This window comes from Athene noctua, chromosome 7, assembly GCF_965140245.1.
Source record: "Athene noctua chromosome 7, bAthNoc1.hap1.1, whole genome shotgun sequence".
Taxonomy (NCBI): domain Eukaryota; kingdom Metazoa; phylum Chordata; class Aves; order Strigiformes; family Strigidae; genus Athene; species Athene noctua.
Genome location: NC_134043.1, coordinates 28243412 through 28269994, shown reverse-complemented (window position 1 = coordinate 28269994; position 26583 = coordinate 28243412). Strand labels below are relative to the sequence as shown.

At 40.5% G+C, this 26583-nt stretch overlaps 1 protein-coding gene across 4 annotated transcripts in view; it reads left to right on the top strand.

Annotated features, from left to right (window-relative positions):
* Positions 1 to 26583, top strand: part of USP40 (ubiquitin specific peptidase 40) — a 39735-nt gene that overhangs the window by 7093 nt on the left and 6059 nt on the right. For 3 of the 4 annotated variants that reach the window (XM_074910773.1, XM_074910772.1, XM_074910774.1), the window contains 20 exons: positions 3257 to 3400; positions 4347 to 4475; positions 4989 to 5090; positions 5441 to 5548; positions 7291 to 7612; positions 8128 to 8209; positions 9244 to 9415; positions 10209 to 10293; positions 11453 to 11523; positions 12683 to 13002; positions 13941 to 14067; positions 14812 to 14869; positions 15550 to 15603; positions 17079 to 17167; positions 17833 to 17919; positions 18702 to 18738; positions 20038 to 20102; positions 20698 to 20772; positions 24931 to 25057; positions 26154 to 26248. In XM_074910773.1, the coding sequence (XP_074766874.1) occupies positions 3257 to 3400; positions 4347 to 4475; positions 4989 to 5090; positions 5441 to 5548; positions 7291 to 7612; positions 8128 to 8209; positions 9244 to 9415; positions 10209 to 10293; positions 11453 to 11523; positions 12683 to 13002; positions 13941 to 14067; positions 14812 to 14869; positions 15550 to 15603; positions 17079 to 17167; positions 17833 to 17919; positions 18702 to 18738; positions 20038 to 20102; positions 20698 to 20772; positions 24931 to 25057; positions 26154 to 26248 (2349 nt within the window). Of the gene's footprint in view, positions 1 to 3256; positions 3401 to 4346; positions 4476 to 4988; positions 5091 to 5440; positions 5549 to 7290; positions 7613 to 8127; positions 8210 to 9243; positions 9416 to 10208; positions 10294 to 11452; positions 11524 to 12682; positions 13003 to 13940; positions 14068 to 14811; positions 14870 to 15549; positions 15604 to 17078; positions 17168 to 17832; positions 17920 to 18701; positions 18739 to 20037; positions 20103 to 20697; positions 20773 to 24930; positions 25058 to 26153; positions 26249 to 26344; positions 26386 to 26583 lie in introns of all 4 variants that reach the window. The other variant, XM_074910775.1, reaches the window with a different exon arrangement.

Genomic DNA, 26583 nt, shown 5'->3' with positions numbered 1-26583 from the left:
GTCTCACTCCTGTAGTGAGAGTGCAGTTGTGTATGTGACCCTGAGTGCTTTGTTAAATGGTAGCATTGCTGATAACATTGTTTGCTGTCAGTGCAGGCAGCAGCATCCTTGAGCTGACAGCTTGTCCCTGTTTTGTATATGACAGTTCAGACTGGTTTCCCCAACACAGAAATCAAATTAAAGTCTTTATTTGTTGTTTTATCCATCCCCTTAGCCAGGGCCAGGGAAGGGCAGCCCAGTGAGAGCTTTACATGATTTGTACATCTTTGAATTGCATTTTTCCAGAACAATACAGAGTGGTGTTTGGTTTTCTTTTTTCATGTTTAAGCTTTTTTTATAAAAAGTTGCTCCTCTTTCCTGTTATTCCCACTGTATTTTGTAAAGAGAACAGCTATTGATACACTCTGATATATTCTGCCATCTTCACAACAGCAAAGCTCTTTGGCCTGCTGTGGTCACTCTCCTCTGCAGCAGGATGAATGCAATCCAAACCTTGCAGCAGCCTTAATGTGGAAGAGTGGGTGAAAGGCAAGCTGAGGACAGGTGAAGTTAATCGGTAACTTGGGAGTTCAGGAACATTTGCCTCATGTGGCTTGTTCTGAGTTCAAATGTGCTGGGTTCAAGGGAGTGCAAGATAAGAGTTGCTTACCTCTCACACGTGATCATCCATTTAAGAAGACAGTGGGAACTCTGAACTTGGGTAAGGAGTCACACAACTGGGGGATGGTGGGGGGTGCATGGACAAGCAACCCCAAGAGAGAGGGACTGAGCTGGCACGATTGCTGTCTGTGGCCCTGCTGGCACTATGCTCATGATCACAGCAGGCCACAGTGACAGTCATGGCTGGCAGCAAGTGAGGTGCCAGCTAAGTCACTGTGGGGTTGGTGGCAGCATTAGGAAGGCAGCTGCTTAACAACGTGCCCACCTTCTCCACACCTAGCTGGTTTCAAAGACAAGGTGGTCCATATCTATCCACTCCATTTCTCCTTCCCTTCAGTACTCTGTGGGTCTTTGGATATTATTCTTCCCCCTGTTTTGTCTTGCCCTCTAGAGATGTTAGCGGTTGAAGAATCTCATGTTCAGAACTTTATCAAATTCTAATGGTAGAGTCTGATTTTTCACCCTAAACTTGGCAGAACATGCAAAATCCTTTGTGCCACTAAGCTCTGCAGCGTAGTCTTCACAACTGATGCAGATGGAATACCTAATTTAGGTTGTTGGGATTTTTTTTTAAACCATGTGTGTGTTCCTGTGTCCTGGTTTAAGCCCAGAGGGCATCTGAGCACTATGCTGCTGCTCGCTCACCCTTTCCCCCTCAGGAATAGGAAGGAGAATAAAACTAAAGGCTCAGGAATCGAGATCTGGATAGGGAGGGATGATTCACCCATTATTGTCATGGGCAAAAGACAGACTCACATTCAAACACTAACAACAGCACTTAATACACAGAGTAAGGCAGTGAGAAGTATAATCCCATCTTAAAAACACCTTCACCCTATCCATCCATTCCCAGGCTCAGTTTTGTTCCTAATTTCTCTACCTCTTTCCCTGCTCCAGCAACACAGAGGCAGGAGATGGGGTTGCAGTCAGTTCATCACCCGTGGTCTCTGCTGATCCTTACTCCTCAGGGGAGGACTCCTTGCATTCCTCCTCTGCTCCAGCGTGGGGTATCTCTAACAGGAGACAGTCCCCCCCAGCTTTCTTCAATGTGAGTCCCTTCCCACAGGCTGCAGCTCTTCCCAAGCTGCTCTGGCATAGGTCCCTCCCCTGTGTTGCAGTCTTCCCAGTGCCAAACTACAACAGGGGGCTTCCCACAGAGTCCCATCCTTCACAGAATCACAGAATTCTCCGTTGGAAAAGCCCTTAAAGCTCCTCCAGTCCAACCATGAACCTCACACTGACTGTTCCCAACTCCACCAGATCCCTCAGCGCTGGGTCAACCTGACTCTTCAACCCCTCCAGGGATGGGGACTCCCCCCCTGCCCTGGGCAGCCCATTCCAACCCCCAACAACCCCTTCTGGGAAGAAATGCTTCCTAAGAGCCAGTCTGACCCTGCCCTGGCGCAGCTTGAGGCCATTCCCTCTTGTCCTGGCACTGGTTCCTTGGTTCAGGAGGCTTATCCCCCCTCTCTGCACCCTCCTTTCAGGGAGCTGTACAGGGCAATGAGGTTTTCCCTCAGCCTTCTCCAGACTAAACCCCCCCAGTTCCCTCAGCCGCTTCCCATTGCACCTGTGCTCCATGTGCTCCATGTCTGTTGTATCTTGCATTCAGAGGTGCTACAGGATGGTTCGTTTTGCTTCGCACGAAGTTGTTCAATGTTGATTAATATTTTCCCTTATTGGATTGTGTTGGCTTCTTGCCTTGAAGGTCCTCCCCTGTATAAATGAGGGAGACTTTAACCCTTGCTTGTCTGTAGGGTCTTCCAGGATACACTTACTCCATGCTGCTCAGGCACAGCACTGTGCTCATTTACGGTAGCCCACAGATCTTAGTCAAGGCCCTTTTCTTCAGGCAGCCTGACAGATCTTAAGCAAAATACCATTGTGATTTGGTGACATTTTTCAGACTGTTTCTGTTGCACTTGGAGTCACTCAGCAGCAGGATGCAAAATACATATGGGAGTGATCTCTTTTTCTGAACAATATACACCTATCAGGGCTACTTACGTTACAGATAGGATCATTTCTGACTTCCACATTTGAAAATGCTGTGCCTGTATGAGCCCTCACCCATACTTGGGGTCACACAACCGCAGAGAACTGGAAAACTTCTCAAAGGTCATTGAAAGAAACCTCAGGTGTACAGATGCTGTGTTTGGAGGAGATGACCAGGAGCCAGAAAAGTAATAGCCCCAGCCTCAGTTGAGGTCCTTTCCTTGCAGCAGAATTGAGCTCGTAGGCTGTGTTTGTAGTTTGAGCTTCATTTGCAGCTTTTTTTTTTTTTTTTTTTTTTCTGGGTGGCTTCAAGGCCTGTGGGAGATGCTCCTTTGTTTTCTGTAGCAGGTTGAAGTATGGGACTGGTGACCACTATTCAATGAAGGTATAGGGCTTAACAGAGGGGAAAGATCTGGGTTGCTTTTAGCATGTCTAGTTGGTAGGGGAATTGGGAATTAGGGAAGGTGTTTTAAAAATGGAGAATGTCATGTCTGCCTTATTGTAACAAAGCTTTGTTGGAAAGAAAAGAGTTGACCATAGCAAAGTGGAAACACTATTCTGCATAACTGTGTGCTTACAGCTTTTAAAAATCATTTTACAGTCTGCTAAACTGCGCAAGTTGCCACCCTTTCTCACCATTTCTCTCCTGAGATTTAACTTTGACTTTGAGAAGTGTGAACGATACAAGGAAACAAGCTGCTATACGTTCCCTATCCAGATAAATCTGAGGCCGTTTTGTGAGCAGGTTTGTACTGTTACATTTGTTAAAGTTTCTATATGATAATCAGAGAACTGATATCTCAAGTACAAGTTAGCTTTTATTTTGCATTTTGTCAGGGTGAAGTATTTGAGAAACTTTTTGGGGTTCTCTTCTGTCCCCGGTTCCAAATTTTTAAAATTCCATTTTGTTTCTAAGAGACCACTTTCTGCGTGGGGAATACCCTGTAGCTATACAGGAGGAAAGGGTATGATAATGACCTAAAACTCAATCTGATATTTGTTTGAGAGGAAGGTTATCACCTGGAAATTGAAATTTATTTTTATATTGTCATTGTCTGATAACATCATTTATAAATTTAGCTATATATGTTTTCTGTGCCTGCAGTTATTTCATTTTTCTTAGGAATCTCTTTGCATTCATCTATATGTATTTTGTTTATAAACTGAGCTATACCAGTGCTTGATGCCAATTTTTGATCCTTAAAATACGTAAAGAGTATACTCAGTAGAGGCGCTGTTATTGAAGAAGACATGTTTCTTACTGAAATATTGCAATGTTAGCTTGTAAATTTCTCAGTGTTTGCATTTGAGGAAGCCTTTTTATCCTCTTGGTTTCTGCATATAAACATGTTGCTTGTTTTTTCTCTGGTCTTTTAAACAAAATAAGCCAGGTTATGAACAGAGTTGAGTTGTTCTATTTATTTGCATCAATATTTCATTATTTTAAATTTTGAATTTCTAATATTGTTCAGAATTATGCTTTAAGAGTTGCTTAATAAGCCTGTGCCTTGGTATGGGATTTGTGTCAGTCCATACTTGTGTTCCCCAGCACTGAAAAGTCATTTCAATCTCTGCATGTGCAAATGTACACTGAGAAATATTTGAAGCTATGCTGATGGTGTAAAACTGTCCTTGTGTGAAAGATTTACTGATATATATTATTGTTACTATTATTGTTTTTCTTTTTAAAGACTGAAATGGATGATTCAGAGTACATGTATGAGCTCTTCTCTGTTATTATACATAAAGGTGGCTGCTACGGAGGACACTATCATGTTTATATCAGAGATGTGGATGAATTAGGAAACTGGCAATTAAAAGTAAGTCCTAAAGATTTTTCTTCCTTGCTTGATAGATCTCATTTTTCAGAATAGTATTAAGAACTAGTGGATGAAATATATATCGAAGCTATTGAGTATTTTAGTGATGCATTTGGTCTCTTAACTCATTGAGAAGGCTAGTTTTCTACAGTGTGTGATCTCTGTCAAGATTTTGTAGCAATTTTTAGCTTTCCAATCTGCTGTGCTATCTCTTGGTACTGGGCTCACTTTTTCTTTCCCAAATGAATTAATATCTTTGCTCAAGACTAGCACAGTCATTTAGTGGATGACTCTGGCTGACTGTTTGTAAACATTGCAAATGTCTTTCCTTTAAAAAAACTGATAGTGGATATTCTGTATGACAACATACAGTCTGTAGCAGGTGGCAGAGGCAGCTTATCTGAACTTCCTTCACATTTCTAAATTGTGCATGCTAGTGTTAGTACAGACTATAAAACTGCTAGTTGTGTGTGAAATGGCAGTATTTGTGAGTCTCTTACTTTTCTTACACAGGAAGAAGAGGATGAGCTGATTGAAGATGAGGCTTTAGGAGATACTGAAAATGCCAAAGTAGTAGAAAATCCATTGGTGGTGTTGAAAGGGATTTTATCAGAGGTATGGTATGTAAGGAGTTTATTGCTTTGATTTTGATGCCAGGGAACTTAGAAGAAGGGGTTAGTGTATGTAAGAGTGGGTGGGTTTAATTGTAGAGAACTCTTCTGAACTTACCGTGAAGCAGATGGAAGTTGTAATTTAACCTGACTTAAAACTAATAGTGTCTCATCATACAGAAAATGGCCCTTTTTGAGTATTTCTTAAGTTGTTTACCTAAGCTGTTGTTCAAGATGATGTTATATTGGCTTATTAAGAAACAGGAGTGATTTAAGCACTTCATAATTGGCTTCTTTGTGTTGATCCCTTGACTTTTGTGGCCTTCATTATCCTAGTTTTTAATTTCTCTTTAGGAAGAATCTAAACAAATTCCCGTGGATCAGTTAGGGCAGAAATTATTGGAGAAAAAAGGGGTGTCCTGGAATAAGAAGTACCGAAAAGAATACGGAGCATTACGAAAGGTAATATGCATGTATGTTAATTTTGTTCTTTTAAGATAATTTTACATTTATATTCCTATTGAACAATCAGAAGGATGGTAATTGAAAATACTGGCCCTTGGACTAGGAAGATAAAGCATGTGTAAGAATGGTTTGTAAGATATAATTAGTAGGCTGGGGAGCACGGACAATATTCTCAAGGGATTGTCTTACTGAAAACTTGTATCTTTTTTCTCATCTATATGGCTGGCCTATAAAAGAATTAACCTTACCTACTGAACCTTGTTTCACTTGTGTCTGTGGGTGAAGCTGCAACAACACTACTACCGCTTGAACATAAAAGCACTGATGAGAATTGAAGAAGAAATACAGTACCTCTTCACAGTCGTAACAAAAAAGAGGTTTTGAAAATGTGTGCCACTTTTTGGTTGATTAGGGCATGTTCATAAAATTAACACTTCCAGTAACATGTTGTTTGTTGAACTGGTTACTCTATTTTCTAATGCTTTAAGAAAAATACTAAAGCGTTTGTGTTAGATACATGGAAAATTCATGTTTGAATGTTTTTTGCGTAGAACCAACAATGCAGTTGTCAAAATAATTATTTAAAAGTAGTTATGAAATCCCGAATGTCAGTCTTACACAGAGGTAGATGCTTTTCTGACTTTGGTGGAGAATTGATGGAAACAAACTGTGAACAACCCAGTATATTAACCATTTCAAAATTTGAGTGCTGACTAAACCAGAGCTGACTTTACACAGGTGCTGGATCTGCATGAAAAGCACATTGATCAGTGCAGGACTTGCCTTATTGAAATGGCTGAATTTTTTACACTTTTTGAAGTATCAAATGAGGTTTTGATTATGATTGAAATGGAAATTCAGATTTTGGGGGCTTGGTTTTGTTTGCCTTTTTGTGTTTGATTTTGGGTTTTTTTTTGAGGGGGTTGGGTGATTCTTTAAGTTTTGTGGGCGGCAGTGGGAGTTTGGTAGGTGTCCACACCCCCCTGCCCCATCCCTCAAAAGTCATAATTTTATTTTGTGTAATTTGGACACCAAGCTTGTTTGAAGTATCTGCGTATTGCTAAAATGAATGTAGAGAACAGAATGGGTAAGATGGGCAAAATGGAAGCTTTTAAGTTCTTGAGATGTCACAGTGGGCAGTGTTAATTTGAGTGAGGTACAACTCAGGAGCCCAGAGTTGAGCTTGAGATCCCTGTCTGGTAAATACAGAAGGGAGCAATTCTGCAGAGACTAGAGAGCAGAAAGTGCCAATGTTGGAGGGCTAACCTAGTTGGGGTGGTATTCTGTGTGTCTGATAAAGCAGAAGCTTTTTGATTGCCTATAGATTTTTCTCTCCCTATGTTACCTTTCCAGGGACAGAGAGTATGCACTTGTGAGAAGTGTTTTAAAAGGACTCCAGTGTCTCAAGCAATCCTTGAAATTCAGAAGTTGGTCTGATTTAATTCTTAGTGATGCATGTATGTTGAAAACAATTCTTTTGCAATTTCTTGCACAGTAGTTTGAAGTTATATGCTATTGCTGGCTTCATTTCTTATATAAAAGATCAGGCAGATAAGTGGTGGTAGGAAAATTATATTTTTCTGTCTAAACCAAGGAAATATGTGAGAAAACATCATAAAGCCAAGTTCAAAGGGATGGGGTTTGTTATCAATTTGAGAATGAATTGGGTGAAGTACTAATGAGGTTTGCAGTGTTTAAAAGTGGTTATCTACTTCATCTTGTCCTTGCTTTCCTTTCAGTATTTGCAGAATCATCCTCATATATTTCAGTTCAGTCCTGATGGAAATAAGGTTGGTCTGAAGGAAAAACACAAGCTACCATTTAAGTCAGATTCTCAAGGACAAGGTCTCCAAAGCCCTCCTCAGAAGAATGATGTCCAGTGGAATTCAGAAAAAAAAACAACAAGGCTAAAGGACAGTTCTGCTGGTTGCCATTGGTTTGATCTAAATGATTCAAAAGTCCAGCCGATCAAGGAAAAGGATATTCAAAAACAGTTTCAGGGTAAAGAGAGTGCCTACATGCTCTTTTATCGAAAATCTCAGTTAAAAAGACCACCTGAAGGTACACAAAGCTCATCTTGATATTCTGGGGGCTTCCTTCATTGGTAGTTTGTTTTCTGTAGGGCAAAGGCTGTTGGGCATTTCTGTCTTTTCCGAGAACTGAAGATAATGGTTTTCCTTCTAGCAATCATTGGAGAAAAGGGTTCACTGAAGGTACACAGAGGTTACCTCTAAGGAGGTAGTGACCAGTTAATTTGCTATAGCTGATGTTAAGTTTTTTCTAGTATGCCTCACAAATACTAAGAGAACATCTCCTAGTGAAGCAAATACAAGTTGTTGCTAATGGCATTCACGTATCAGTTTCCCTTAGGGAAAGATTGATGGGAAGAAGTAAAAACAGTTGTTTGTTCTTTGTATCATCTTGCAGTTTTTTCTCTATTACGAAAGGATGCAACATTATTGCTCTGAATTTTCAATGACTACCGTACTGTAATGTCTCATCTTGATCACTTTTCTTGTTTGCCAAAACACATTCTAAGCAGCTGAGGCCAAACTAGCCTATATTATTTGTTGCAGCGCGAGGAAATCCACGGTACCAAATTCCTGAACACCTTCTGAATGAAATGAATGCTGCTAATACTGAGCTGCAAAAAAAGAGGTATATTAATGTAATTGTACCAATCTCTTAAACAGCATTCTTAATCTGCAGATCTCCAAAGTGATTTAAAATGAAAGAAACTCCTTGAATAGAGCCAGATGCTAAAATGATTCAATGTTGTAGAGGTTAATTGAGGAATACAACTTGTATATCCAGATTCTGCCTTCTACTGGTTCCCTGCTTCCCTGTTAGTGGTGTAACTAGGCATTCTACAGAATTTCAAGGGAGACTTACAGTTTAAAATTGTACAAGTTTTTTGTGAAAACTGGTGCAATTCTGGAAGAATGGAATACTTTATCTCAATTATGTTTATAGAAGGAGTTCTCCACTGGGAGAAGGGAGAATGACTTGCTTTACTGTGAAGTAACAGATAAATGGTATCCTTTGCCAGAAAAGTACAAGAAAGAGCTAGTCTTATGCAGGTTGGTTGAAACTTTTCCTTCTGTTGAGGAACACAGAACTGCTGATACACCTGAATCACTGTTAAGCTACCAAAATATAGACACACACAAGAGACACAAGTCTTGCGTGGTATCTCTGTACTGTGCAAATTTCATTCTGTTAATTTTTAAATGGGGTATTTGCTGCTACATTTAACTAATAGAACTGGATACAGGTATCAAGGAGAAAGGCATGGCTGTGTCTGTCCAGACACAAGTTTCCCTGCAGTTTTTCTGTCTCTGCATTTCAACAGGGTACTGATCTGGAACACAGCCTGAAAAAACCTTCAATCTCCGCATGCCTAAAGGTGACGCTTGTTGATCTGTTTAGCAAGGTAGAAGCAAGGTGTAGAAACACACAGAACATGCTATTACTTACGTGGAGGATGTCTATGCTAGCTCTGTATTGTACGTGTAAATCACTGTCATCTTTGAACACTTCTTAGCATACCGCTTGATGGAGGGGGAATGTGACAGTGAATTTAGCCATGAGGGTATCAGTTCCAGGACAACTGCACAGAAGCATCTCTGAGATAAGCTGGCTATTTGTAGGTGTTAAATTTACTGGTTTATTACTGTGTTATTCTTCCAAAGAGCGGAATGTGACTCAGCAAACAACGGCATTGATTTACATCTCCATTTGAGCTCATGTTATAAATTTCACAATGGGGCTTTGCATCCTTCGCTTACGTGGAAAGAGAGTGTTGTGGACTTGACTATTGATAGAAGAAAAACACTAGGAGACCTTCGACAATCAGTGTTCCAGGTATTTGCTATATCAAATAAGCTCAAATGCTTCATTTTCACTTGAGCCACAACAACATTTGCAAATGTATTTATGCCACAATTTTTATCCCAATGAGAAATTTTCAACAGTAAATGTAGTTTTAGGGGACTAAAAGCTATATGGGCTTACATATAAGGAAACGTTGGTTTGAGATCTGTTCTCAAAAAGAAGCTTTGAAATTGATGAAACTTTAATCATGTAGATTTTAAAGCTCTCATAAATTAATTATTTATATTTGGGCATCATGTACATGGACATGGATTGATGCTTGGCAGAACTCCAGGCTTATTCTTAACATTTCAATTTGTGACAGATTTGTCTTTGACTTTTTAAGGAGCTAGCTGGCCTTAAAAGGAAATAATGAGTAGTTAAAGAAAAAAGAAAATTAGTTAAATATTCAGCTTAACTATTGAATGTGGTATCTTTGCATTTATTTTCTATTGCGTTAAGGAATATGTCAATTGGTAAAATGCTTCTTCACAGATATCTAAATCAAAGCTAACTTTCCCTGTACCTCACAATCTTTGGTTAGTGTTCAGTTGAAACTTTATTTTCATCTATCTGGTGACTGCTCTGAAAGGCCAAATCCTTAATGCTTGACTGTTTTCTGTGTTACTAGGCTTGTCGAAGTAAATAGCTGTGACTTGTTTAGTGTCAAAGTGAGTTTGGTAGCCAGTCTGTAACAGCTTTCAGCAAAGTTACAATTCTGAGTGATGTGAGTTACTGCTTGCTGGTGTTTCTATAGTTTTTTTTTTTTATTCTTCCCGATTAGATGTTGGAATCTTGGGAAGGAGACATGATTCTCAGTATTGCCAAACCTTTACCAGCAGGACTGCATCTTTACCAGATACTTGATGGTAAGACTACTACATACAAGGCTTATCTGTTGCAGTTACTGCAGATATTGAGGATTTCATATGTAAAACATCTTGGAGACATGTATTAATGAACACTCTTCAGACTCAAACTTACATGCAAGTCCACTGCTGTTACATTATTTAGGATGCTCTTATTAGTGAAATGAAGGTTTTTGAGACCTTTATATGCAATTTTTGTTGTGGAGTAAATCTGCAGATCTGATGCAAGTTAAACACATTTGCTGACAAAATATATCAGTTTGTATTTGGACCTTGATTTGCTTATGGATGTTTATTTTCATAGTGTTTACCTAGTAGGTGGAGAAGAGGATAGAAGAGAGGAGCCAGGGTGACATCAAAGAAGAATGTAAATTAGACTTAAGCCGAAGTAGGAATTTTGTAAAGGAAAATGCTTGCATGAAGAATATGTTACTATTAAGAGTACATTAGTATTTTAAATCATGAGTTGTGTCTCTGGCTTTGCATTGTTATGCAATTCTAACTGTTAAGTCTTCAAAAGCCAATTCAGCCATTCTAAAATTTTATAGTCTTTGTGGTCTGTTTCAAAAGATTAGGGTACTACCACAACATAACCCAACTTTCCATGATGTTGATATTAAAATACAGAAGCACTCATAGCTGCTGTAAATATTCCTCCACATGCTAATACAGTTCTTTAAATTATAATGACTTTCAAAAAATCTGAATCTGACAGTAGGAAGGTGAAAAAAACTACAGCATGAGCATTAGAATTTCAGAGAATGGGCTTGGAATGTACAGTATGTAACTCGTTTATTAAATCCAACCTTTTTGTTTTAAATCTGTTAATTCATTGTTGAATACCCTTTAGATAATCCTGACCAAGCAGCTTTGCCAAGTGCTAACTTGGGCCTTGGTTTGCAAGGGAAATTGAATTGAAACCTTCATGCTTTGGCTGTCTTTACTCGGTGAGAGTGCTGTAGGGGTGTGTTATCACTTGTGTTGCTCTTGGTACCATGAGTGAACCCTAACTTACACACCGTAAATGCTGACCACACAGCGCCTTTTGTAATGATACATTTGAGCCAGAGTAGAACATGCCAGCGTGTTTGAATTTACCAGCTGACCCTGCTTGTCTGTTTTGTGGGGGCCAAGAACTTGATTATTTGCTCCTTTTTAGGAGATGAGCTGACACTGGATGGCATTGGGCTGGCTGATGGAGCAGATGTCTTTGTGTGGAATGGGAAAGAGGTAAAAAAACCAAATGCCCTCTCTCCTTGTTAGTTCTGAAGGGATAAGACATTCTCCAGACACATTTTTGGAAATGTCAGTCTGTTCTGCAGGTGTGTGGCTGACATACCAACATGGGCTTTGGGGACACCTCTTCAGCCTTGTCTAGGACACTGTGTTTTTACAGCTTGGCAGTATATCTTGAGTGTTGTACAGTGTGCTGCTTGATAAAATTATAAATAAATGAAACTATGCAGAATGGTCAGATTGATAGATGCCTCTAGATACCCAGTGCCAGTTACATTGGTGTTTATTTTGAAAACATCTGGTGCCTCTTGGAAGGAGGTCAGTTGATAGTGATGTAATAACAAAAACATATGCTCTGTAGTGAATCATTTCACATATAAAATTAGACCTGTCAATGACTACTACTGTGTATGGTCTCCCTGAAATACTGTGCTCCTTTTCTAGTGTTGCATCTTCCTTTTAATATTAAGGCTTCTGCTTAACTTACAAATGCTTGCCTCCGTGGTTATGTAACACAACATTTTATTCCATCTCTGTAATGGAATAAAATACTGCTTAAAAGACTTTTTTTGTAAAAGTATGCATTTTCTCTGTGATTTATCAAAAAAAGAAAACTAAATGCAACTCAAAACCAAAAGAAGACATCTAGTAACAGTGTTGTTCTTGTCTTGGTTGTACTTTTTGGTATGGTCTTTGCTACTCCAGCTTCCTGCACGATTAGTTTATCTTTGGCAAGGAACTATATTCTTTGCCTAGGCTGAATATTAGAAAGGCCAGATTTTAAAATCTAGCTCTTTAGATCTGACTCAGTCACACATTTGGATCATTCTTTAGTGTCCTGGGGGACTAAATTCTTCTGGTCTTAATTTGATGGAGACCAAGGGTCCACTGGTTTTCCTAGTGCTGTTACCAGTATGTTTACTATACACGCAGACTTGGAACAGACCTTAGCATTATGCTTTCTCTTACCAACATTTTTGAGTTACTCTAATTGTTTGTTCAGTAGGCATTTTGTCAAAGGTGGTTTGCTTCTAATGAGGAGAGAGGGTCCATCTTTTTATCTCAATAATTTTATTGTTGTCATTTATTGCTGTCCAGTCTTTTCTGTGTTTTATTGATCACTACTGCATAAATCTTGCATTCCTTACTTCAGGTTGGTGGTACAAAGGTGATGACAGGCCCTGATCACGCACCCGTGGTTGTAAACGTTCTTCGTTTAGCAGAGTATAACGAAGGAGGAAAAGGTCAGCATTTCACAGAATCGCAGCATGTCTTTTCATGCAGCACAAAACTGGGTGATTTGCGCAGAGCCTTAGCACCATTAGGAGGAATCATTCTCAAGAACGGCTCAGGACCAGATAAAGAAGCCAAGAACTGGGAAGTTTTTCTTGAAGAAGATATGAAGGAAACAGTCAAAAGTGTTGGCCTGACGGATGGATGCTCAGTACTAATCTTAGACAGCCATGACCAGAGGTAACCATTTTGATTACAAGAATAATTAGACAGGAAAGCAATTTTGGCAAAATCTGGTTAGATAAAATTTTGCTAGCTGTATATATTCTTTTAATTGTCACTTCGAGCTTTTTAATTCAAGATAATGTAATCTTAAGTTTTGGAGATCAGGTACGTATCAACTATTAGATATTTATTTGCTCTTGAAGTGCAGATGCAGTCACATCCTTTGACTTACACTTAAAAATGGAAAAACCTAGCAAGAACAACTTGTGCCCATTATTCTGGCAAATCTTTGGCATAACCTGAATTTCTGAGGTTTGAGTTGTGTGATTCTCTTAGGGACTTGGTGGGATGAGAGAGCAGAACAATATCAGAAGAGTATGCAGCTCAGCTGAATCTCCCACTTGAATCTGAAGTTGCCAGGGGCAAATTTCTGGTTTCATTTCATTTCCCAGTTTATATCTCTGAGGATAGGTTCCCATTTTCAGACACGTGTATGTGTTTGTTACATAAACTCTGACTTCCTAGTTGAAACAGTACTGAAAAATTGAGGTAAAATGAAGCAGTGAGAGGGCTCTTCACCAAGAATTGTTGCTGTGTTTATATACAGTAGCAGAGAGACAATCTTAAATTTTTGTTGACTAGGGATGCTTTTACAATATTTTTCCCAGAAACCTTAAATCCAGCCTCAGAAAGTAACTTAGACTCTGAAGTGCTTTCAGAAGCTTAAGTCCCATTGAAAGCCAGTTAGCAAAACATAGTTTTTACTGGTTTATTCAGTAACCTGCACAGAGATGTCTGGATGCTGCCTGAGGCCTCCAACTCTGTGACATGCTATCACTATTAATGACCTGGGCATTACTGATTTATTTGAGGGCTTTGGTATGTAGGGATTTAGCCCAGAAAATGCCTAGTTTTCCTGACCTTGACCATCTTTGCACTCCTCATTTTTACAGCTTTGTGAATGTGTCAAGTGGTAATCTGACTGCTTTTACATATGACATCAGCTGGCTCCAAGTTAAAAACTACTGCAGAACAGAAGAGGAGGAGAAACACGTTAAAATTACTGCCACTATTGAAACAGTAAGGAAACTAATTGTTCAGGGATATAACACAGGCAGTTTCCCTGAAAAGCTTGTCCAGTGCACTTAGGCTGGTTAATAAGGAGTGGATTCAGCCTTAGGGCTGAAGTTTTTCTGTGATGAAAATAGTGTGTGTTACCATTACTGGGATACTTTGCTGTGTAGTGAGACTGTAATGCAGGTAATGTAAACCAGTACCATCTGCATTAGTGTGTTTTTAGTGTGAAACAGTTTTCTTTTTGGACCATCCTGTAAATGTATGTTTGGTGAGGCTATTATGTCAGTAAACAAAAGCTAAAAGAGGAGGAAAATATTATTTCTTGCTTTCAACATAGGATAGGAGATGTGGGTTTTCCCTAAGGGGTGGGATTCTCTGGTATGTTTTCTGCCTTTAAAATTATTTCCTGTTACAGAAAATATGAAATACTAGTTTGTTTTACTCACAAAATTACTTTGTGAAATATCAGTCTTCTGATAAATCAAAATATTAACCACCACTTTATTTTCTTTGGAATACTATTTTTAAGGAAAATTTCCACAGATGTGTTGCAATATCAATACATTTATCATATATATTTAGTATGATGATAAAGAAGTCTTTTCTCAGCTGCATGTAGTGTTAACAGGAATAAGAACATAACTAGCATGCCTTTCAAGGGAAGGCTACTTTTTGTGGACTGGCATTTGAGCAGCAGGTGTGTTACTGGCATTCTGTATTAGAGGGATTAATATTGCTTTCTTTTAGGTGATGTCAGATATCAAAATGAAAGCAATACAGGAGCTTCAGCTAGAGGAGGAACTAGGTAAGTCTTCAGGTGCTTTACTTTGGGATCTGATAATGTCAGAATTTACTGCCTAGCTTCCTCCTTTTTGCATCAGTGTATTCAAAACAGCAGATCCACTGCTGTTAGTAGTTTGGGGTGGAAGAAAGGTGCAAAGGACTTAAAATTAATTTTGAATAAAATTATTATTTTTTCCTAGCTTAGAACAAATAAATCAGTGTAAGTCTTGATTAAGATACATTTTATGAAGCTCTTACTTTTCAGAGGCTGTTTGAGTAGGAATTAATCATGTCATCTTACTAAGTGTTACACTAAGAATTGAAAAAGATTAATTTTTTTTTTTTTTTTACCTTACTCATTTTAAGACACTCCAATTTTCTTTCTTTAAAGCTTTTGTGATACCTTTACCTTTGGAAGCACTTGGTCAGTTCTGTGGTATTTTACTGATTGTGGCTGACAGCTGGCTTCAAAGAGAAAGTAATCTTTCACTGAAAGGATAAAAACTTAAGACTGTTCATGAAGTCTCTAGAAATATCTCTCCAACTGTACTTTTGATGTAATACCTCCAGAGAGAGGCGTCTAAGATAAACCTGTTGTTGTCATTAATCTTAAATGTTACCTGTCTAAGCTTCTGAACCAGATTTCTTCTTATTTGAATTACATAATATATCTATCTGTCTTTCCTGCCCTTTTTGTTACAGCAAATGATAGCTGTCTTAGACCCATTGGCGGAAATGGGAAACTTCTTTCTCCAGGTAAATTTATTTATTTAATCATCTTTCTTTTAGAAGTTCAAACTTTAAGTTTCCCTTTATCCTTTCCTGGGAGAAGTACACACACACAACTCCAGTAATTTCCAGTCTTAACTGAAGCAGTTCTGTGGGGTTTATTTTCCAGTTTTACTGTTTATTAACAGTACAGATACAAAGCTAGTTAAATGTTCAGCTTGGGTTTATTACTTGCACCACTGATGAGTAAAAATGATTAGCATACCTGCTGTGTTTTGACCACTGGCCATATGCTTCGAGGCTTTGGGAATTAACAGAAAGTTGTTTCCCATACTTATTTTATAAATTGAAGTCTCTAAATGATCTGTTTTGAATCATATTTAATACATTTACAGAGCAACTTTATAGATGTTCCAGGAAGGAGAGTCATTGTTCCATGTCTTTCTAACTTCTATTTCCTGAAACAAAATGGACTAAATGTATTTATTAGGGTGCTGATGTGCAAGGCTGGATTTAAGAACAGCTTGAGCAGCAAACTTGAGTGCTGTGGTGATGGAGGAAGCACTGTTAGGTTCCTGTTTACTCTGAGAAAGCAGCTTGTGTCTGTGGTGTATGAAGCACATGGAATAACATGAGGATTTCTGCTTCCGTAAGAGTGGAGGATCATGTTCATGCCATAGCCTGCTCTTCAGTTTAGATAAGCATGTAGTATACCACCTGTCACTATATAACTGTGCTCTTGATGGGCAGTGTTCACCATAAAAGGACCCCCAGCTTTGCTTTTGCCATTGTTGGGGCAGTGGTGAGAAACTGAGTGGGGATCAGCTTTGTGCTTGCTGGGAAACATTTTCTGTGTCTCTGCTATTTTGCTAATATATTGCCTTAGTAAAACACAGCCAGGAAGCCAAAGAGAGATTAATTCCCCTTCGTTTAGCACTTGTCAGACAACATCTGGAGTATTGTGTCCATTGTGGGGGCTCCCCAGCATGAGAAAGGAGCCCTCACAAACTAGAGCCAGTCCAAAGGAGAGCACTCAGGAAGGATGGTCTGGGAACTGGAACATGTGAGAGAGGAGGGGAAGCTGGGATCGTCCAGCCTGAAGAGGAAGAGGCTTGAGGGGAGGATTGGTAATTGCTACCTTTAATTCCTTAACATGGACCTATAGAGAAGGGAGAGCCAGATTCTTCTCAGAGGAGCACATGGAAAAGATCAGAGACAGCAGACAAGTTTCAGTGAGGGAAATTCTAGCTGTATGGTTGGGGAGGAAAGGGAATTCACAGTGATCAAATAATAAACAGGGGTGGTGGGGAGGAGCTTTTATACAAATGTTGCTTTTCTCTTGTCATAGGAGGCTTACAGATCTGATGTCAACACTGTGGAAGTGAAGTTCTCTTAAGTGTCACTGAACATTTTTATCTTATTCTAAAGAGCAGCATAACACAAGGGATATTTTCAGAAAGCAGAAGTTTATGATGTTCTCCATGTTTTTGTCCTCCCTGAAGTGCCTGAGGATTATACTGTCAAGGAAGCAGAACTGAAAATGGGAAGCTTGCTAGGGCTGTGTCATGGGAAAGCTCCAACTTCCACTCAGGTATAGTAGCACTGTGACTGAAGAGAATCTCATGCTGCTTTTATGCTTTGTATGTTTGCATTTCCCAGTATTTCATGTAGTCCTCTTTTTACTCTTGTAATGGTTCTATATGGCACAGAAAAAGATGCTTGGTGACACTGAAAGTTATACATATCAGCATGAAGGGTCACACCATTTATCTCAGTTGCAGAAGGCCAAGAGCATATACATGACCAGTTAGTATAGCTCATATGACTAAGGGTAAATCATTTATCGTTTGTCTGTTTGTGGTTCTCCGACTTCTGTGCTCTGATGTGCATATTCTTTTGCAAAAAAGCATAAAGAAAGAAAAGGGGGATATTGCTCTTGATACCTGTAGGTTGTAAAAATGGAAGAGAAGAAATACTTGTATGTTTTTAAAGATCAGAGTGCTAGCAGGTTATATCTCTCATTAGCAGCAGACATGTACAGATGGTTAATGAAGCTGTACTGATGGCCATAGCTCAATTGCATATGCTCCTCTATTTGCCTTGCTTAGATTGTTTGCTTTAGCCTAAAGTAGTTTCAGTGCTGTCTGACTGATGGCAAGCTTGCAATAGCTGGTATATATGTGCATTAGGGGATGTTATTTCACACTATTTCCATACTTAAATATGAATTCTGATAGCTTATACTTGCTTTTTTAGCTCTTTTTATATTTTATTGTTGGGAGTGACCAGAATGGAAACCCTGAGATGGAGATAGTTGTGGAAGAGACTGCCTCAGTCAAAGAGGTAAGTCTAGCTGCTTTTAAAAGCTTTTGTCATGCCTGGGTCAGGTCTGCTGCTCCTGGAGAGCTTTGCCTTATGCCTGTGGGTCACTTCAAGAGTCACTGAGGCCAAGGAAGTGTTTCAACTCCCAAAGGCCAGCAGGGAAGAATGCCTTGATCTTTCACCAAGTAGTAGAGAGACATCCTTGCTTTTTCCCAAGAATGAACGTAGCCCAACTGCTTTGTGCATGGCTAACCACTCCTTTTATACATAGTGGTCCTCAGCATCGTATGCAATCGTGGTAGAGCCTGCTACAGTTCTCTTGTAGTTCTTCAAAGTCTGAATGCACAGAGTTGGAGCAAGAGGAGTCAGGAAGAGCTGTACACAGAGCGGAGCAGTTTGCAGTACTGCCAAACTGGGCTTCTGGCGCAGAGTGCCAACGTTGACAAGTAGTGGCTGGAAAGTATTGAGTTTGTAGGTTTGATTTCTAAAAGGTGCATCTTCAAACTGTGGGGCAGAACTTTTTCAAGTAAAGCAACAAACTGACAGCACAGATTTTTTATTTTTTTTTTCACAGTTTGTAAAAGCTAACTCACCTGATGTAGTTCCCTGAAAACAATCTCATACTTGAAGGGTTTAATATATAGCTCAAATACACCATGTCTGTATAATTGTATTGTCTTTAGGAAGTGACCAGGAATTACTCACTCAGTTTTTATGTTAAAGACTTCTAGTGTAGATTTGCTGAAAACTTTATTTCCCAATGTGTGCAATGAAATAAGTCTAACCATATTTCTTTTTTTTAGTGTCTAAATTTAATGCTGGAAAAATCTGGATTATCAGGTTAGTTGTATTGTTATTTAATGATTTTTTTAAAAAGGGATTTCCAAATTTCTGAGACAGCTGTTGCTACCCAAAAACTTACAAGTTGTCTGTTTGTCACAATGATCTATGTAATGATCACTGTAATGTGGGGAGGGGAATTATAAATGTGTAATCTTGTTCAGATAAATGTGGGCCGTGCAGTTGCTCTTGAAAATCAATTTTCAAGCTTTCTATTTAATCAAAATCTAGCAAAATCCACAGTTCATAGACTGTTTGCTTGTCTGCAGGTTTGGCTGCTTTGACAAGTAGTGGGAAGCACTGCATGAGATTACCTGTAAAAGATAATTTTTGTTCACTTTGCAAAAACAAGTTATGCAAAATGAGATCATGGTTTGGCCATTATGTGGGAATCTGTCAGAAAATACGTTGAGTAGCCCAAATGAATATTATGTGTTTGTGCCCTTATATTCATGTATGTATGAGTTGAAGTAGTTAATAATGTCTTGCAATAGACTTAACCTTTTTAATTTCCCTAGAGTGTAGGTTTATTGTTAAGAAACAATGGTTCTGTTTTTATTGCTTTATTCTGCATTGCCATTTTTGAACAACTAAATTTGGCCTTGTGTAGAGATTCGTAGTCTGACTGCTCTCATTCAAAGAAATGTCAGACTTCAGTGGATTTTGATGTTCTTAGTCTTTAAAAAGACTGCAAGGTGGGATTTTTTTCCCCACAGAATTTATTGATGAGATTCCTTCTGGGCTTGGGTTTTTTTAGTTACAAAAATCAAATTTTGTGCCTTGCAAAGAATAAAGTGCATTTTCATAGTTGTTTTGGTCAAATTAAGAAGTTCCATAGGATTTGTTACTTCTGTACCTGATGCACTTCATATATATGTGCTAAATCTAAAGTCTTGCAGTTTCTGGACTACATCATCTTTTTTTTTCCCCCCCAGTGTGAAGTCTGGTAGACAGCTGGAGAGGGGAAGTTGGATTTTTCCTTATAGTATAGTTTTCATTTTAATGAGCGTGTCATTGATTCAAATGGTAAATTCTCATGGGAATTCCTTTGCTTTCCTTTTAAACCAGGGAAAATAATCAGATAGGTGAGAAAGAGACATTTATGCATATAAGAGAAGACCAGCAAAATTGTTTCTAGGGTCTGGGGAAGGACATGAAGGTAGTATTTCATTCAGTTTTTCAGAGTTGTGTTTAAAAAACAAACAAACAAAAACTAACACTTACTAAGTTTTGTAAAGTTTTTTGAAACAGCATTGCTGGTTACTTAGTTTTCCATATGTATGTTTTCGTTTTTCATAGGTGACAACTGGCATTTGAGAAGGATTGACTGGTGCTATGAAGCAGGGGAAGCATTAAGTCAAGAAGTAAGAGGATCCTATTTTTGACTTGAATCATGCGGTACCTTACTCCATTTTTCTGTAGAGACTTTGCCTGAAGAGAGCTGCATTACAGCAAATCCACAGGGGTTTTGTGTGTGCTACGTTAGTGTACACACTGTTTTTTTTTCACAGGGCCTTATGAAGACAGTGCTGGGGTGGGTACCTGTGGTTAAATGTAAATCCTCTGTGCCTGCCTCTTATTTTCAGAGACTAGGATTAAGCTATATCCACATACTTTTTTCTAAAGTCCAGGCTTACAATACCTCAAAGATACATCTTCAAAGAAGCATGAGGGGTCAGTTGGTCAGCTGCAGAGATGCAAACATAATCCACAGCTCACCGGGATGCTCTGGAAGGGCTCCTGCAGAGCAGGCTCCTGAAGGTGCAATACTTGTATGCTGCTGCAAAGCTGTCTCCAAGCAGTGGGTGTCAAATGGATATTTCTGTGCTCTTTGGTGGGAAAGCAAAACCCCTTGGACCTATGGCAAGCATGGCTTAAAATAACACCAACATATACTTTCGGAAACAAAGCACAAGAACATGCGGACTTACAAGTGTGCTGTTCTTTCTCTCCCAACAGAATGCCACTCTGAAGGAACTTAATGTTTGCAGAGGAGATACTTTGGTTATAGCTGAAGGAAAGCTTCCACCAAAGGTAAAATGAAAGAGATTGTGTTCTTTGGTCAGTTGACAGTGTCTGGAGACTTGAATATGATAGTAATTTCTTTTTTTTTTCTCTTGCTCACTTTAAAAATGGTTCAGTTGTAAAATTCTGATCACCCATAATGGATAATGTCTTTTGTAGTTTTACAGCTTTTTTGATTTAAATCAACATTTATCATATTCTTAGTCCTTCTGTATTTATTCTTCTTTCAACTTCTGTAGTAAAAGGCTTGCCCATTGTAGCTTCTTTGCCTAGAAGTGTATTAAGGCTAACAGATCTGGAGGAAATGAGTATTTCTGGCCTACAGGGTTCTTGCAAAGGCTCAACTCGTATGCTACTACTTCTCCACAGAATGATAAAAATAAAGGAACTTGAGTGTTTGCCTTCAGTCCAGATTTCACTGAGGATGGCCTTGAAAATGGAAGGCCCTACTGGGAGACCCTGTTGCCAGTGATGGTTATACACATGGAAGCATTCTTTGCTAACAAAACTTCAAGCAGTATCTAAAAATGGTTTGGGTTGAAAGGGACCTTTAAAGATCACCTTGTTCTGATCTTTCACTTGACCGGGCTCAGAGCCCAGTCCAACCTGACCTTGACCTCTTGCAGCAATGGGGCATCCACAACTTTTCTGGGCAACTTGCCCCAGGGTCTCTCTGCCAGGTGACCAGAGGCAATTCCCTCAGCCTGCCCTCACGTGCTGTGTGCCCAGGGCCCTGGGCTGGGCTTACACCCTACCCATCAGTGTCTTCTTTCCTGGACTGGGGAGACCGGGAGGGGACAGAAGAGTCCAGGTGCAGTCACCCGAGTACCAAATAAGAGAGGAGGAAATCATCTTTACTGTTCTTTTTCTTGTTTTGTTGGGATTTTACAAATTAGGCACTAAACAATCTTGAACTCCCAGTGAAGCAGCTGGAAGGGATGCTGAAGTCCAGCACTTCTTCCAGCAGACCTGTGGTCTTCTGCTTCCCCAGGGGAACAGCTGTCTCTCTAACTTCTTTGCTTGACCTGTTGCTGTTCTTGGTGCACTGCTGCAGAGGGTCTGGCTTCATGTTCGACCACCCTTGTCCTCAGAGTGAAGAAACCCCACATCCAGGCCCCAGGGACCTCAGTGACTCCCTGAGGGACAACTCCTGTCACCTTGGCACAGCAGCTGGGCAGAAGCCAGGTTGCCTGGTCCTCTTTTCTTGGGGCTCAGAGCAGAGGAGATGGCACACCTTCAGGAGGGAAGGGGGGAGTGGAATGGGAGACAAGGGCTCCCCACGGCAATCGACAGAATAATTGCTGATTGCTGGAAGGTGGAATGAGTGAGCCTATAGGATGTCTGGGTGTGGAGGCTGGGCTGATGGTGGGGTGCTGGCTGGGCACTTATGTGCTGCTGTTGGTGAGGTGTCATGGAGGGGAGGGAGCCCTGGCGTGGTTCAGTGGTGCCAGGGGAGCCAGACTGGAGGTGGATACACTTCCATCAGCTCTTCTTGATCTTTGGGTGGCTCCACCTCCATTGCTGCCATGTGGCTGATGGTGCCTCCTGACACTGCCTCCTCTTTCTCTGTGGTTCCTGCAGCCATCTTTCTTCTCTCTGAATCAAAGGTGGGCAGCCACCCACCTTGCTGCTATGTGACCTCTTGGCACAAGAGGGCATCAAAGCTCAGCAAATCGTGGGCTAACTGCAGGGGTCTCTGTATTTATAGGGCCTGGAACAGAAAATGGTGAGGTAGCTTATAACATCACGAGGCCACTGTGATAGTGATGCATGTGGATAAATATGGCTGTTTTGGGAGCTGGAGGGCCTGTGGCCTGAAAGATGTGGGGGAAGGAGGAGGGTTGCAGGGGCTAAGAGCCCATTTCCTGGGGTTCACTCCCCTGTGCCATTCTGCTGCCCCTTGGGCCCAGGGACTGCTCTCCACCTCCCTTTGTTTACAGAATCACAGAATCATCTAGGCTGGAAAGGACCCTGGAGATCTAGTCCAACCGTTTGCCTAGCACAGTTCCCACCCACAGCATATCCTTAAGCTCTAAATCGACCCTACTCTTGAACACCTCCAGGAATGGGGACTCCACCTCCCTGGGCAGCCCATTCCAATGCCTAACAACCCGTTCTGTAAAGAAATGCTTCCTAATACCTAGTCTGAACTTTCACTGGCGCAACTTGAGGCCATTCCCTCTTGTCCTGTCGCTTTCTACTAGGCTAAAGAGGCTCAAACCCAGCTCTCTGCAGCTTCCTTTCAGGTAGTTGTAGAGGGTGATAAGGTCTCCCCTCAGCCTCCTCTTCTCCAGACTAAACAGTCCCAGTTCCCTCAGCCGCTCCTCGCAGGACATGTGTTCCAGACCCTTGACTAGCTTTGTAGCCCTCTCTGGACATGTTTGAGTAGCTTTTGTAGTGAGGGGCCCAAAACTGAACACAGTATTCAAGGTGCGGCCTCACCAGCGCCAACCAAGTACAGGGGCAAGATCACTTCCCTGTCCCTTCTGGCCACACTAATCCTGATAGAAGCCAGAATGCCATTGGCCTTCTTGGCCACCTGAGCACACTGCTGGCTCATATTCAGCCGGCTGTCAAGCAATACCCCCAGGTCCCTCTGTTTACCCTGGGCTCCAGCCCCCTCCTCATCCCCTGCCTGGATGCCCTGGATGAGATGGTGGCAACAGTGTTCCAGAAATGTCAGGGGTCCTCAGTGACACACCCGCCCTCCTCCCTGCCTCCCTGCAAATGGTGCAGCCCCCCATGTCAGGTTGAGATGGGGCAGAGTATCCAGGCATCCTGCAGGTGGGAAAGAGAGGTGCAGCCACCCTGTGCAAGGTGTCCCAGCACTCCTTAAAAGAATTTCTAATTGCCAAGTCTTGCATGGGGCCTTCTTCCCCAGCCCTGCACCCAGGAGAGGTGCTGTCTCTTCTGCACTGAAGCCCAAGGGATAGGGGAGGAAAGGGCCTGGCATCCTTGGGGCTGCGGTGGAGGGATTCTTTGTGAGTGAACATCAGTCAGGTCCTAGGACAAACCTGAACTGTTGCACATTGCCCAGAGGTATCTTCCAGGTATGGTTGTAGGGGGAGTTATGGGAAGCCACCGACACTGATTATTCCTGGAGACACATTATAGGAATAGCTACAGTCCTAATCTAGCTTGACAGCTGTGCTATGCCTGTATCCATTTCCATCAACCCCTTCCCTCTGAACGTTTGTTTTCACAGATTGCTTTTATGGTTCTCATGACAAACCTTTTCTGCAGAGATACAGTGTTACAAGATTTCCTGTTTATCCAGCAAGTTTTGGAGTGCTTCACAAATATTGTTCATAAAACATCTGATCTTTACCCCCTGTATAGATTATGTAAAGCTCAGATTTTTGCCCTGCATAGAAAACAATTTCATATAAGTGGCTGTCATCGTACCCTGGCACATTTTCCTCAGACTGTGACCCAGCTATGGCTGTGGAGAGAAGGGAAAGAAAAAAGCACAGCTGCTGTCTTAATGAGCAAATCCAGGTTGTATTGGAAAATATGGGTCTGTACCCTGCTCTGTCCCTGGAAGTATAGGCCATTGTAAGCTGACACAGAAGGCTAAAAGACTAAAACCAGTGGGCAGACAGTGTGGATCTTAGCAAGTGTGTGGTGAAGAAAACTTAATAAATGAAAACCAGGTATTTTTAATATCCCACATTTTTATTCTGAGAAGAATTAAGACCTTACAGCAGCAGTGCAGTGGGTGTTAACATCCCAGTTCAGAGCTGCGTCTGAAAGAAAAGTGTCTCTCCTGCTCAAGAAAGGAGAGAAGTATCAAGGTAAGAAAATCAGGAGTTTCTGAAGCAGCAGAACAGCATTGAAGTTGGTGAGCTTAGATAAACCCACTTCCTCTGGCAGGGTCTGTGTCCAAATCTTCAGACAACAGTGTCACTCTGTTGCATCTGTAACATTAGATGCCATGACAGCAGAGCCAGGATGGTGAGGTTAAGCTGTGTGAGGCTGGATTTTTTTCACTCTTGTCCCTGTAAGAGTAGGAAGTGGGAGTTGATGGTGTGTGATCCTAGATGAATTACGTTGCTTTTACAAAAGCTCAGATTTGAACAAGTCTTGTCCTTCTTTCTGAGATGAAGGTGAAATTTTTCATTGCATTGGAACACCTAAGGTACCTGGTACTTTCTGTTCAATTTTCAGGGTTTCCTGAAAATACCCATCTGGTGGTTCAGGTCTTCAAGTCGTAAGAAACAGGGAGAGAATGTACAAGAGCAAGTGAATGGGGTGACCTGCAAGATGGATGCTTTGCAGGTGTCTCCTGCAGGAGGTGAGCTGCATCAGTTTTTGAAAGGCCTGATTGCACTGTGGTCTTCGAGTCAAAACCAAAATTTTAATCCTAATCCTTAAAATCCTGAAACCTATGAGTGACTGTACAAGTTTCAGCAAGTTTATGGTGAAAGGAGCCATTTAGGAGACAGATGAAATTTTTTACAAGACTATGAATGCTGGATGGTACTGTTCTGATGTTCCTTAGCTGTATTTGGTAAAGGGTAAGACCTCCACTAAATTTTGAAGCAGGGGTTCTGTACTTGTCAGTAAGTAAAATGGCTTCTCCATACCCGAAGGCAGTGACATTATTGTAAAGTATTAACAGAATGAGCATAGATATGATTGGCTTCAAATGCCAGACTCCTAATATCACATTTAATTTACTTCAAGCTATGTTGCTTTTTGAGAAGCTATGAAAGGAGTGATGAGTGTTACATAGCATAAAAGACGTTACATACAGTATGTAACAAACCTGCCTTTGTTCTTCTAAAGGTCAAATACAAATCAAAAACCAACAAGGGTAGGAATATCAAGTGAGGATTGAGAACAAAGAAGAAAATGAAGACAGCTATGAATTGGAAAATGGGAAACAAACTGATTTGCCTTTCTATAGGACAAATAATATTCTTCCTTTGCTATTGAGTTGTGTTGCAGAGCAGGACATCTCTCCTTTTAGAAGGTCTGAAAGAAAAAAAGAAAAATGCAAATAAACTTTTTCTGAGTTTTACTTTCTCCCCTGATGATTACAGTAGCATAGGTAAAAGCAGATTTAACTTTCCTTGCAACACGCTCTGCATTTCAGAGTTATAACTAATAATTAATACTAGTTACAGATGTGAATAACTGGTCTTAGTTTTAAAATTTACAGTATACAGTTAGTTGTAATTCTTTCTCTTTGGGAACTAACAGAATGTATTTTGTCAACTGTATGTTATATTTCTTGAACTGCCCTCCAAAAAATAATTGAAGTCAGGTCCTTTCTCTAAGTGAAATCTCACCTTGAAGTGTCTGTAATCTCTTAGGATGATAAACAAAGTCATGTTGACTCTTCTGTTGTTTGTTTCTTCTGCCCCCCTCTTCCCCCCCATCTAAAGATTCACCAGAATACACCCACAGAGACATGGATCTTTGTTATGCTGGCAGTATAGAAATAGCAGGAGAAGCTTCTTTGGAAGATCTGAAGATGCAGGTTAGAAGTTCTCCTGTAATGTAAATGTAAAGCAACACTGTGATTAATTGATCTCTATTAATACCTATTTTTTATTTCCTTTTCCCTTGTCTCCAGTATGTTCTGATATGGCATTTGCTTATATGCCATGTTCAGTGGTAAGTACCAAGAGGCAGTTGGAGCATGTAGCTCAGATATTTCCTTAGTATGTCCCCTGCAGTTGCCATTCTACCTGTCATGTGTCCTGACCTGCAAAAGCCTTGTTGCACTTCATCTGGAACTTCGGCTTGCAGCCCTATCTTTATTTCACAATGTAAAAATTCTTCATGAGAAGCACACACATATAAGCACTTCCT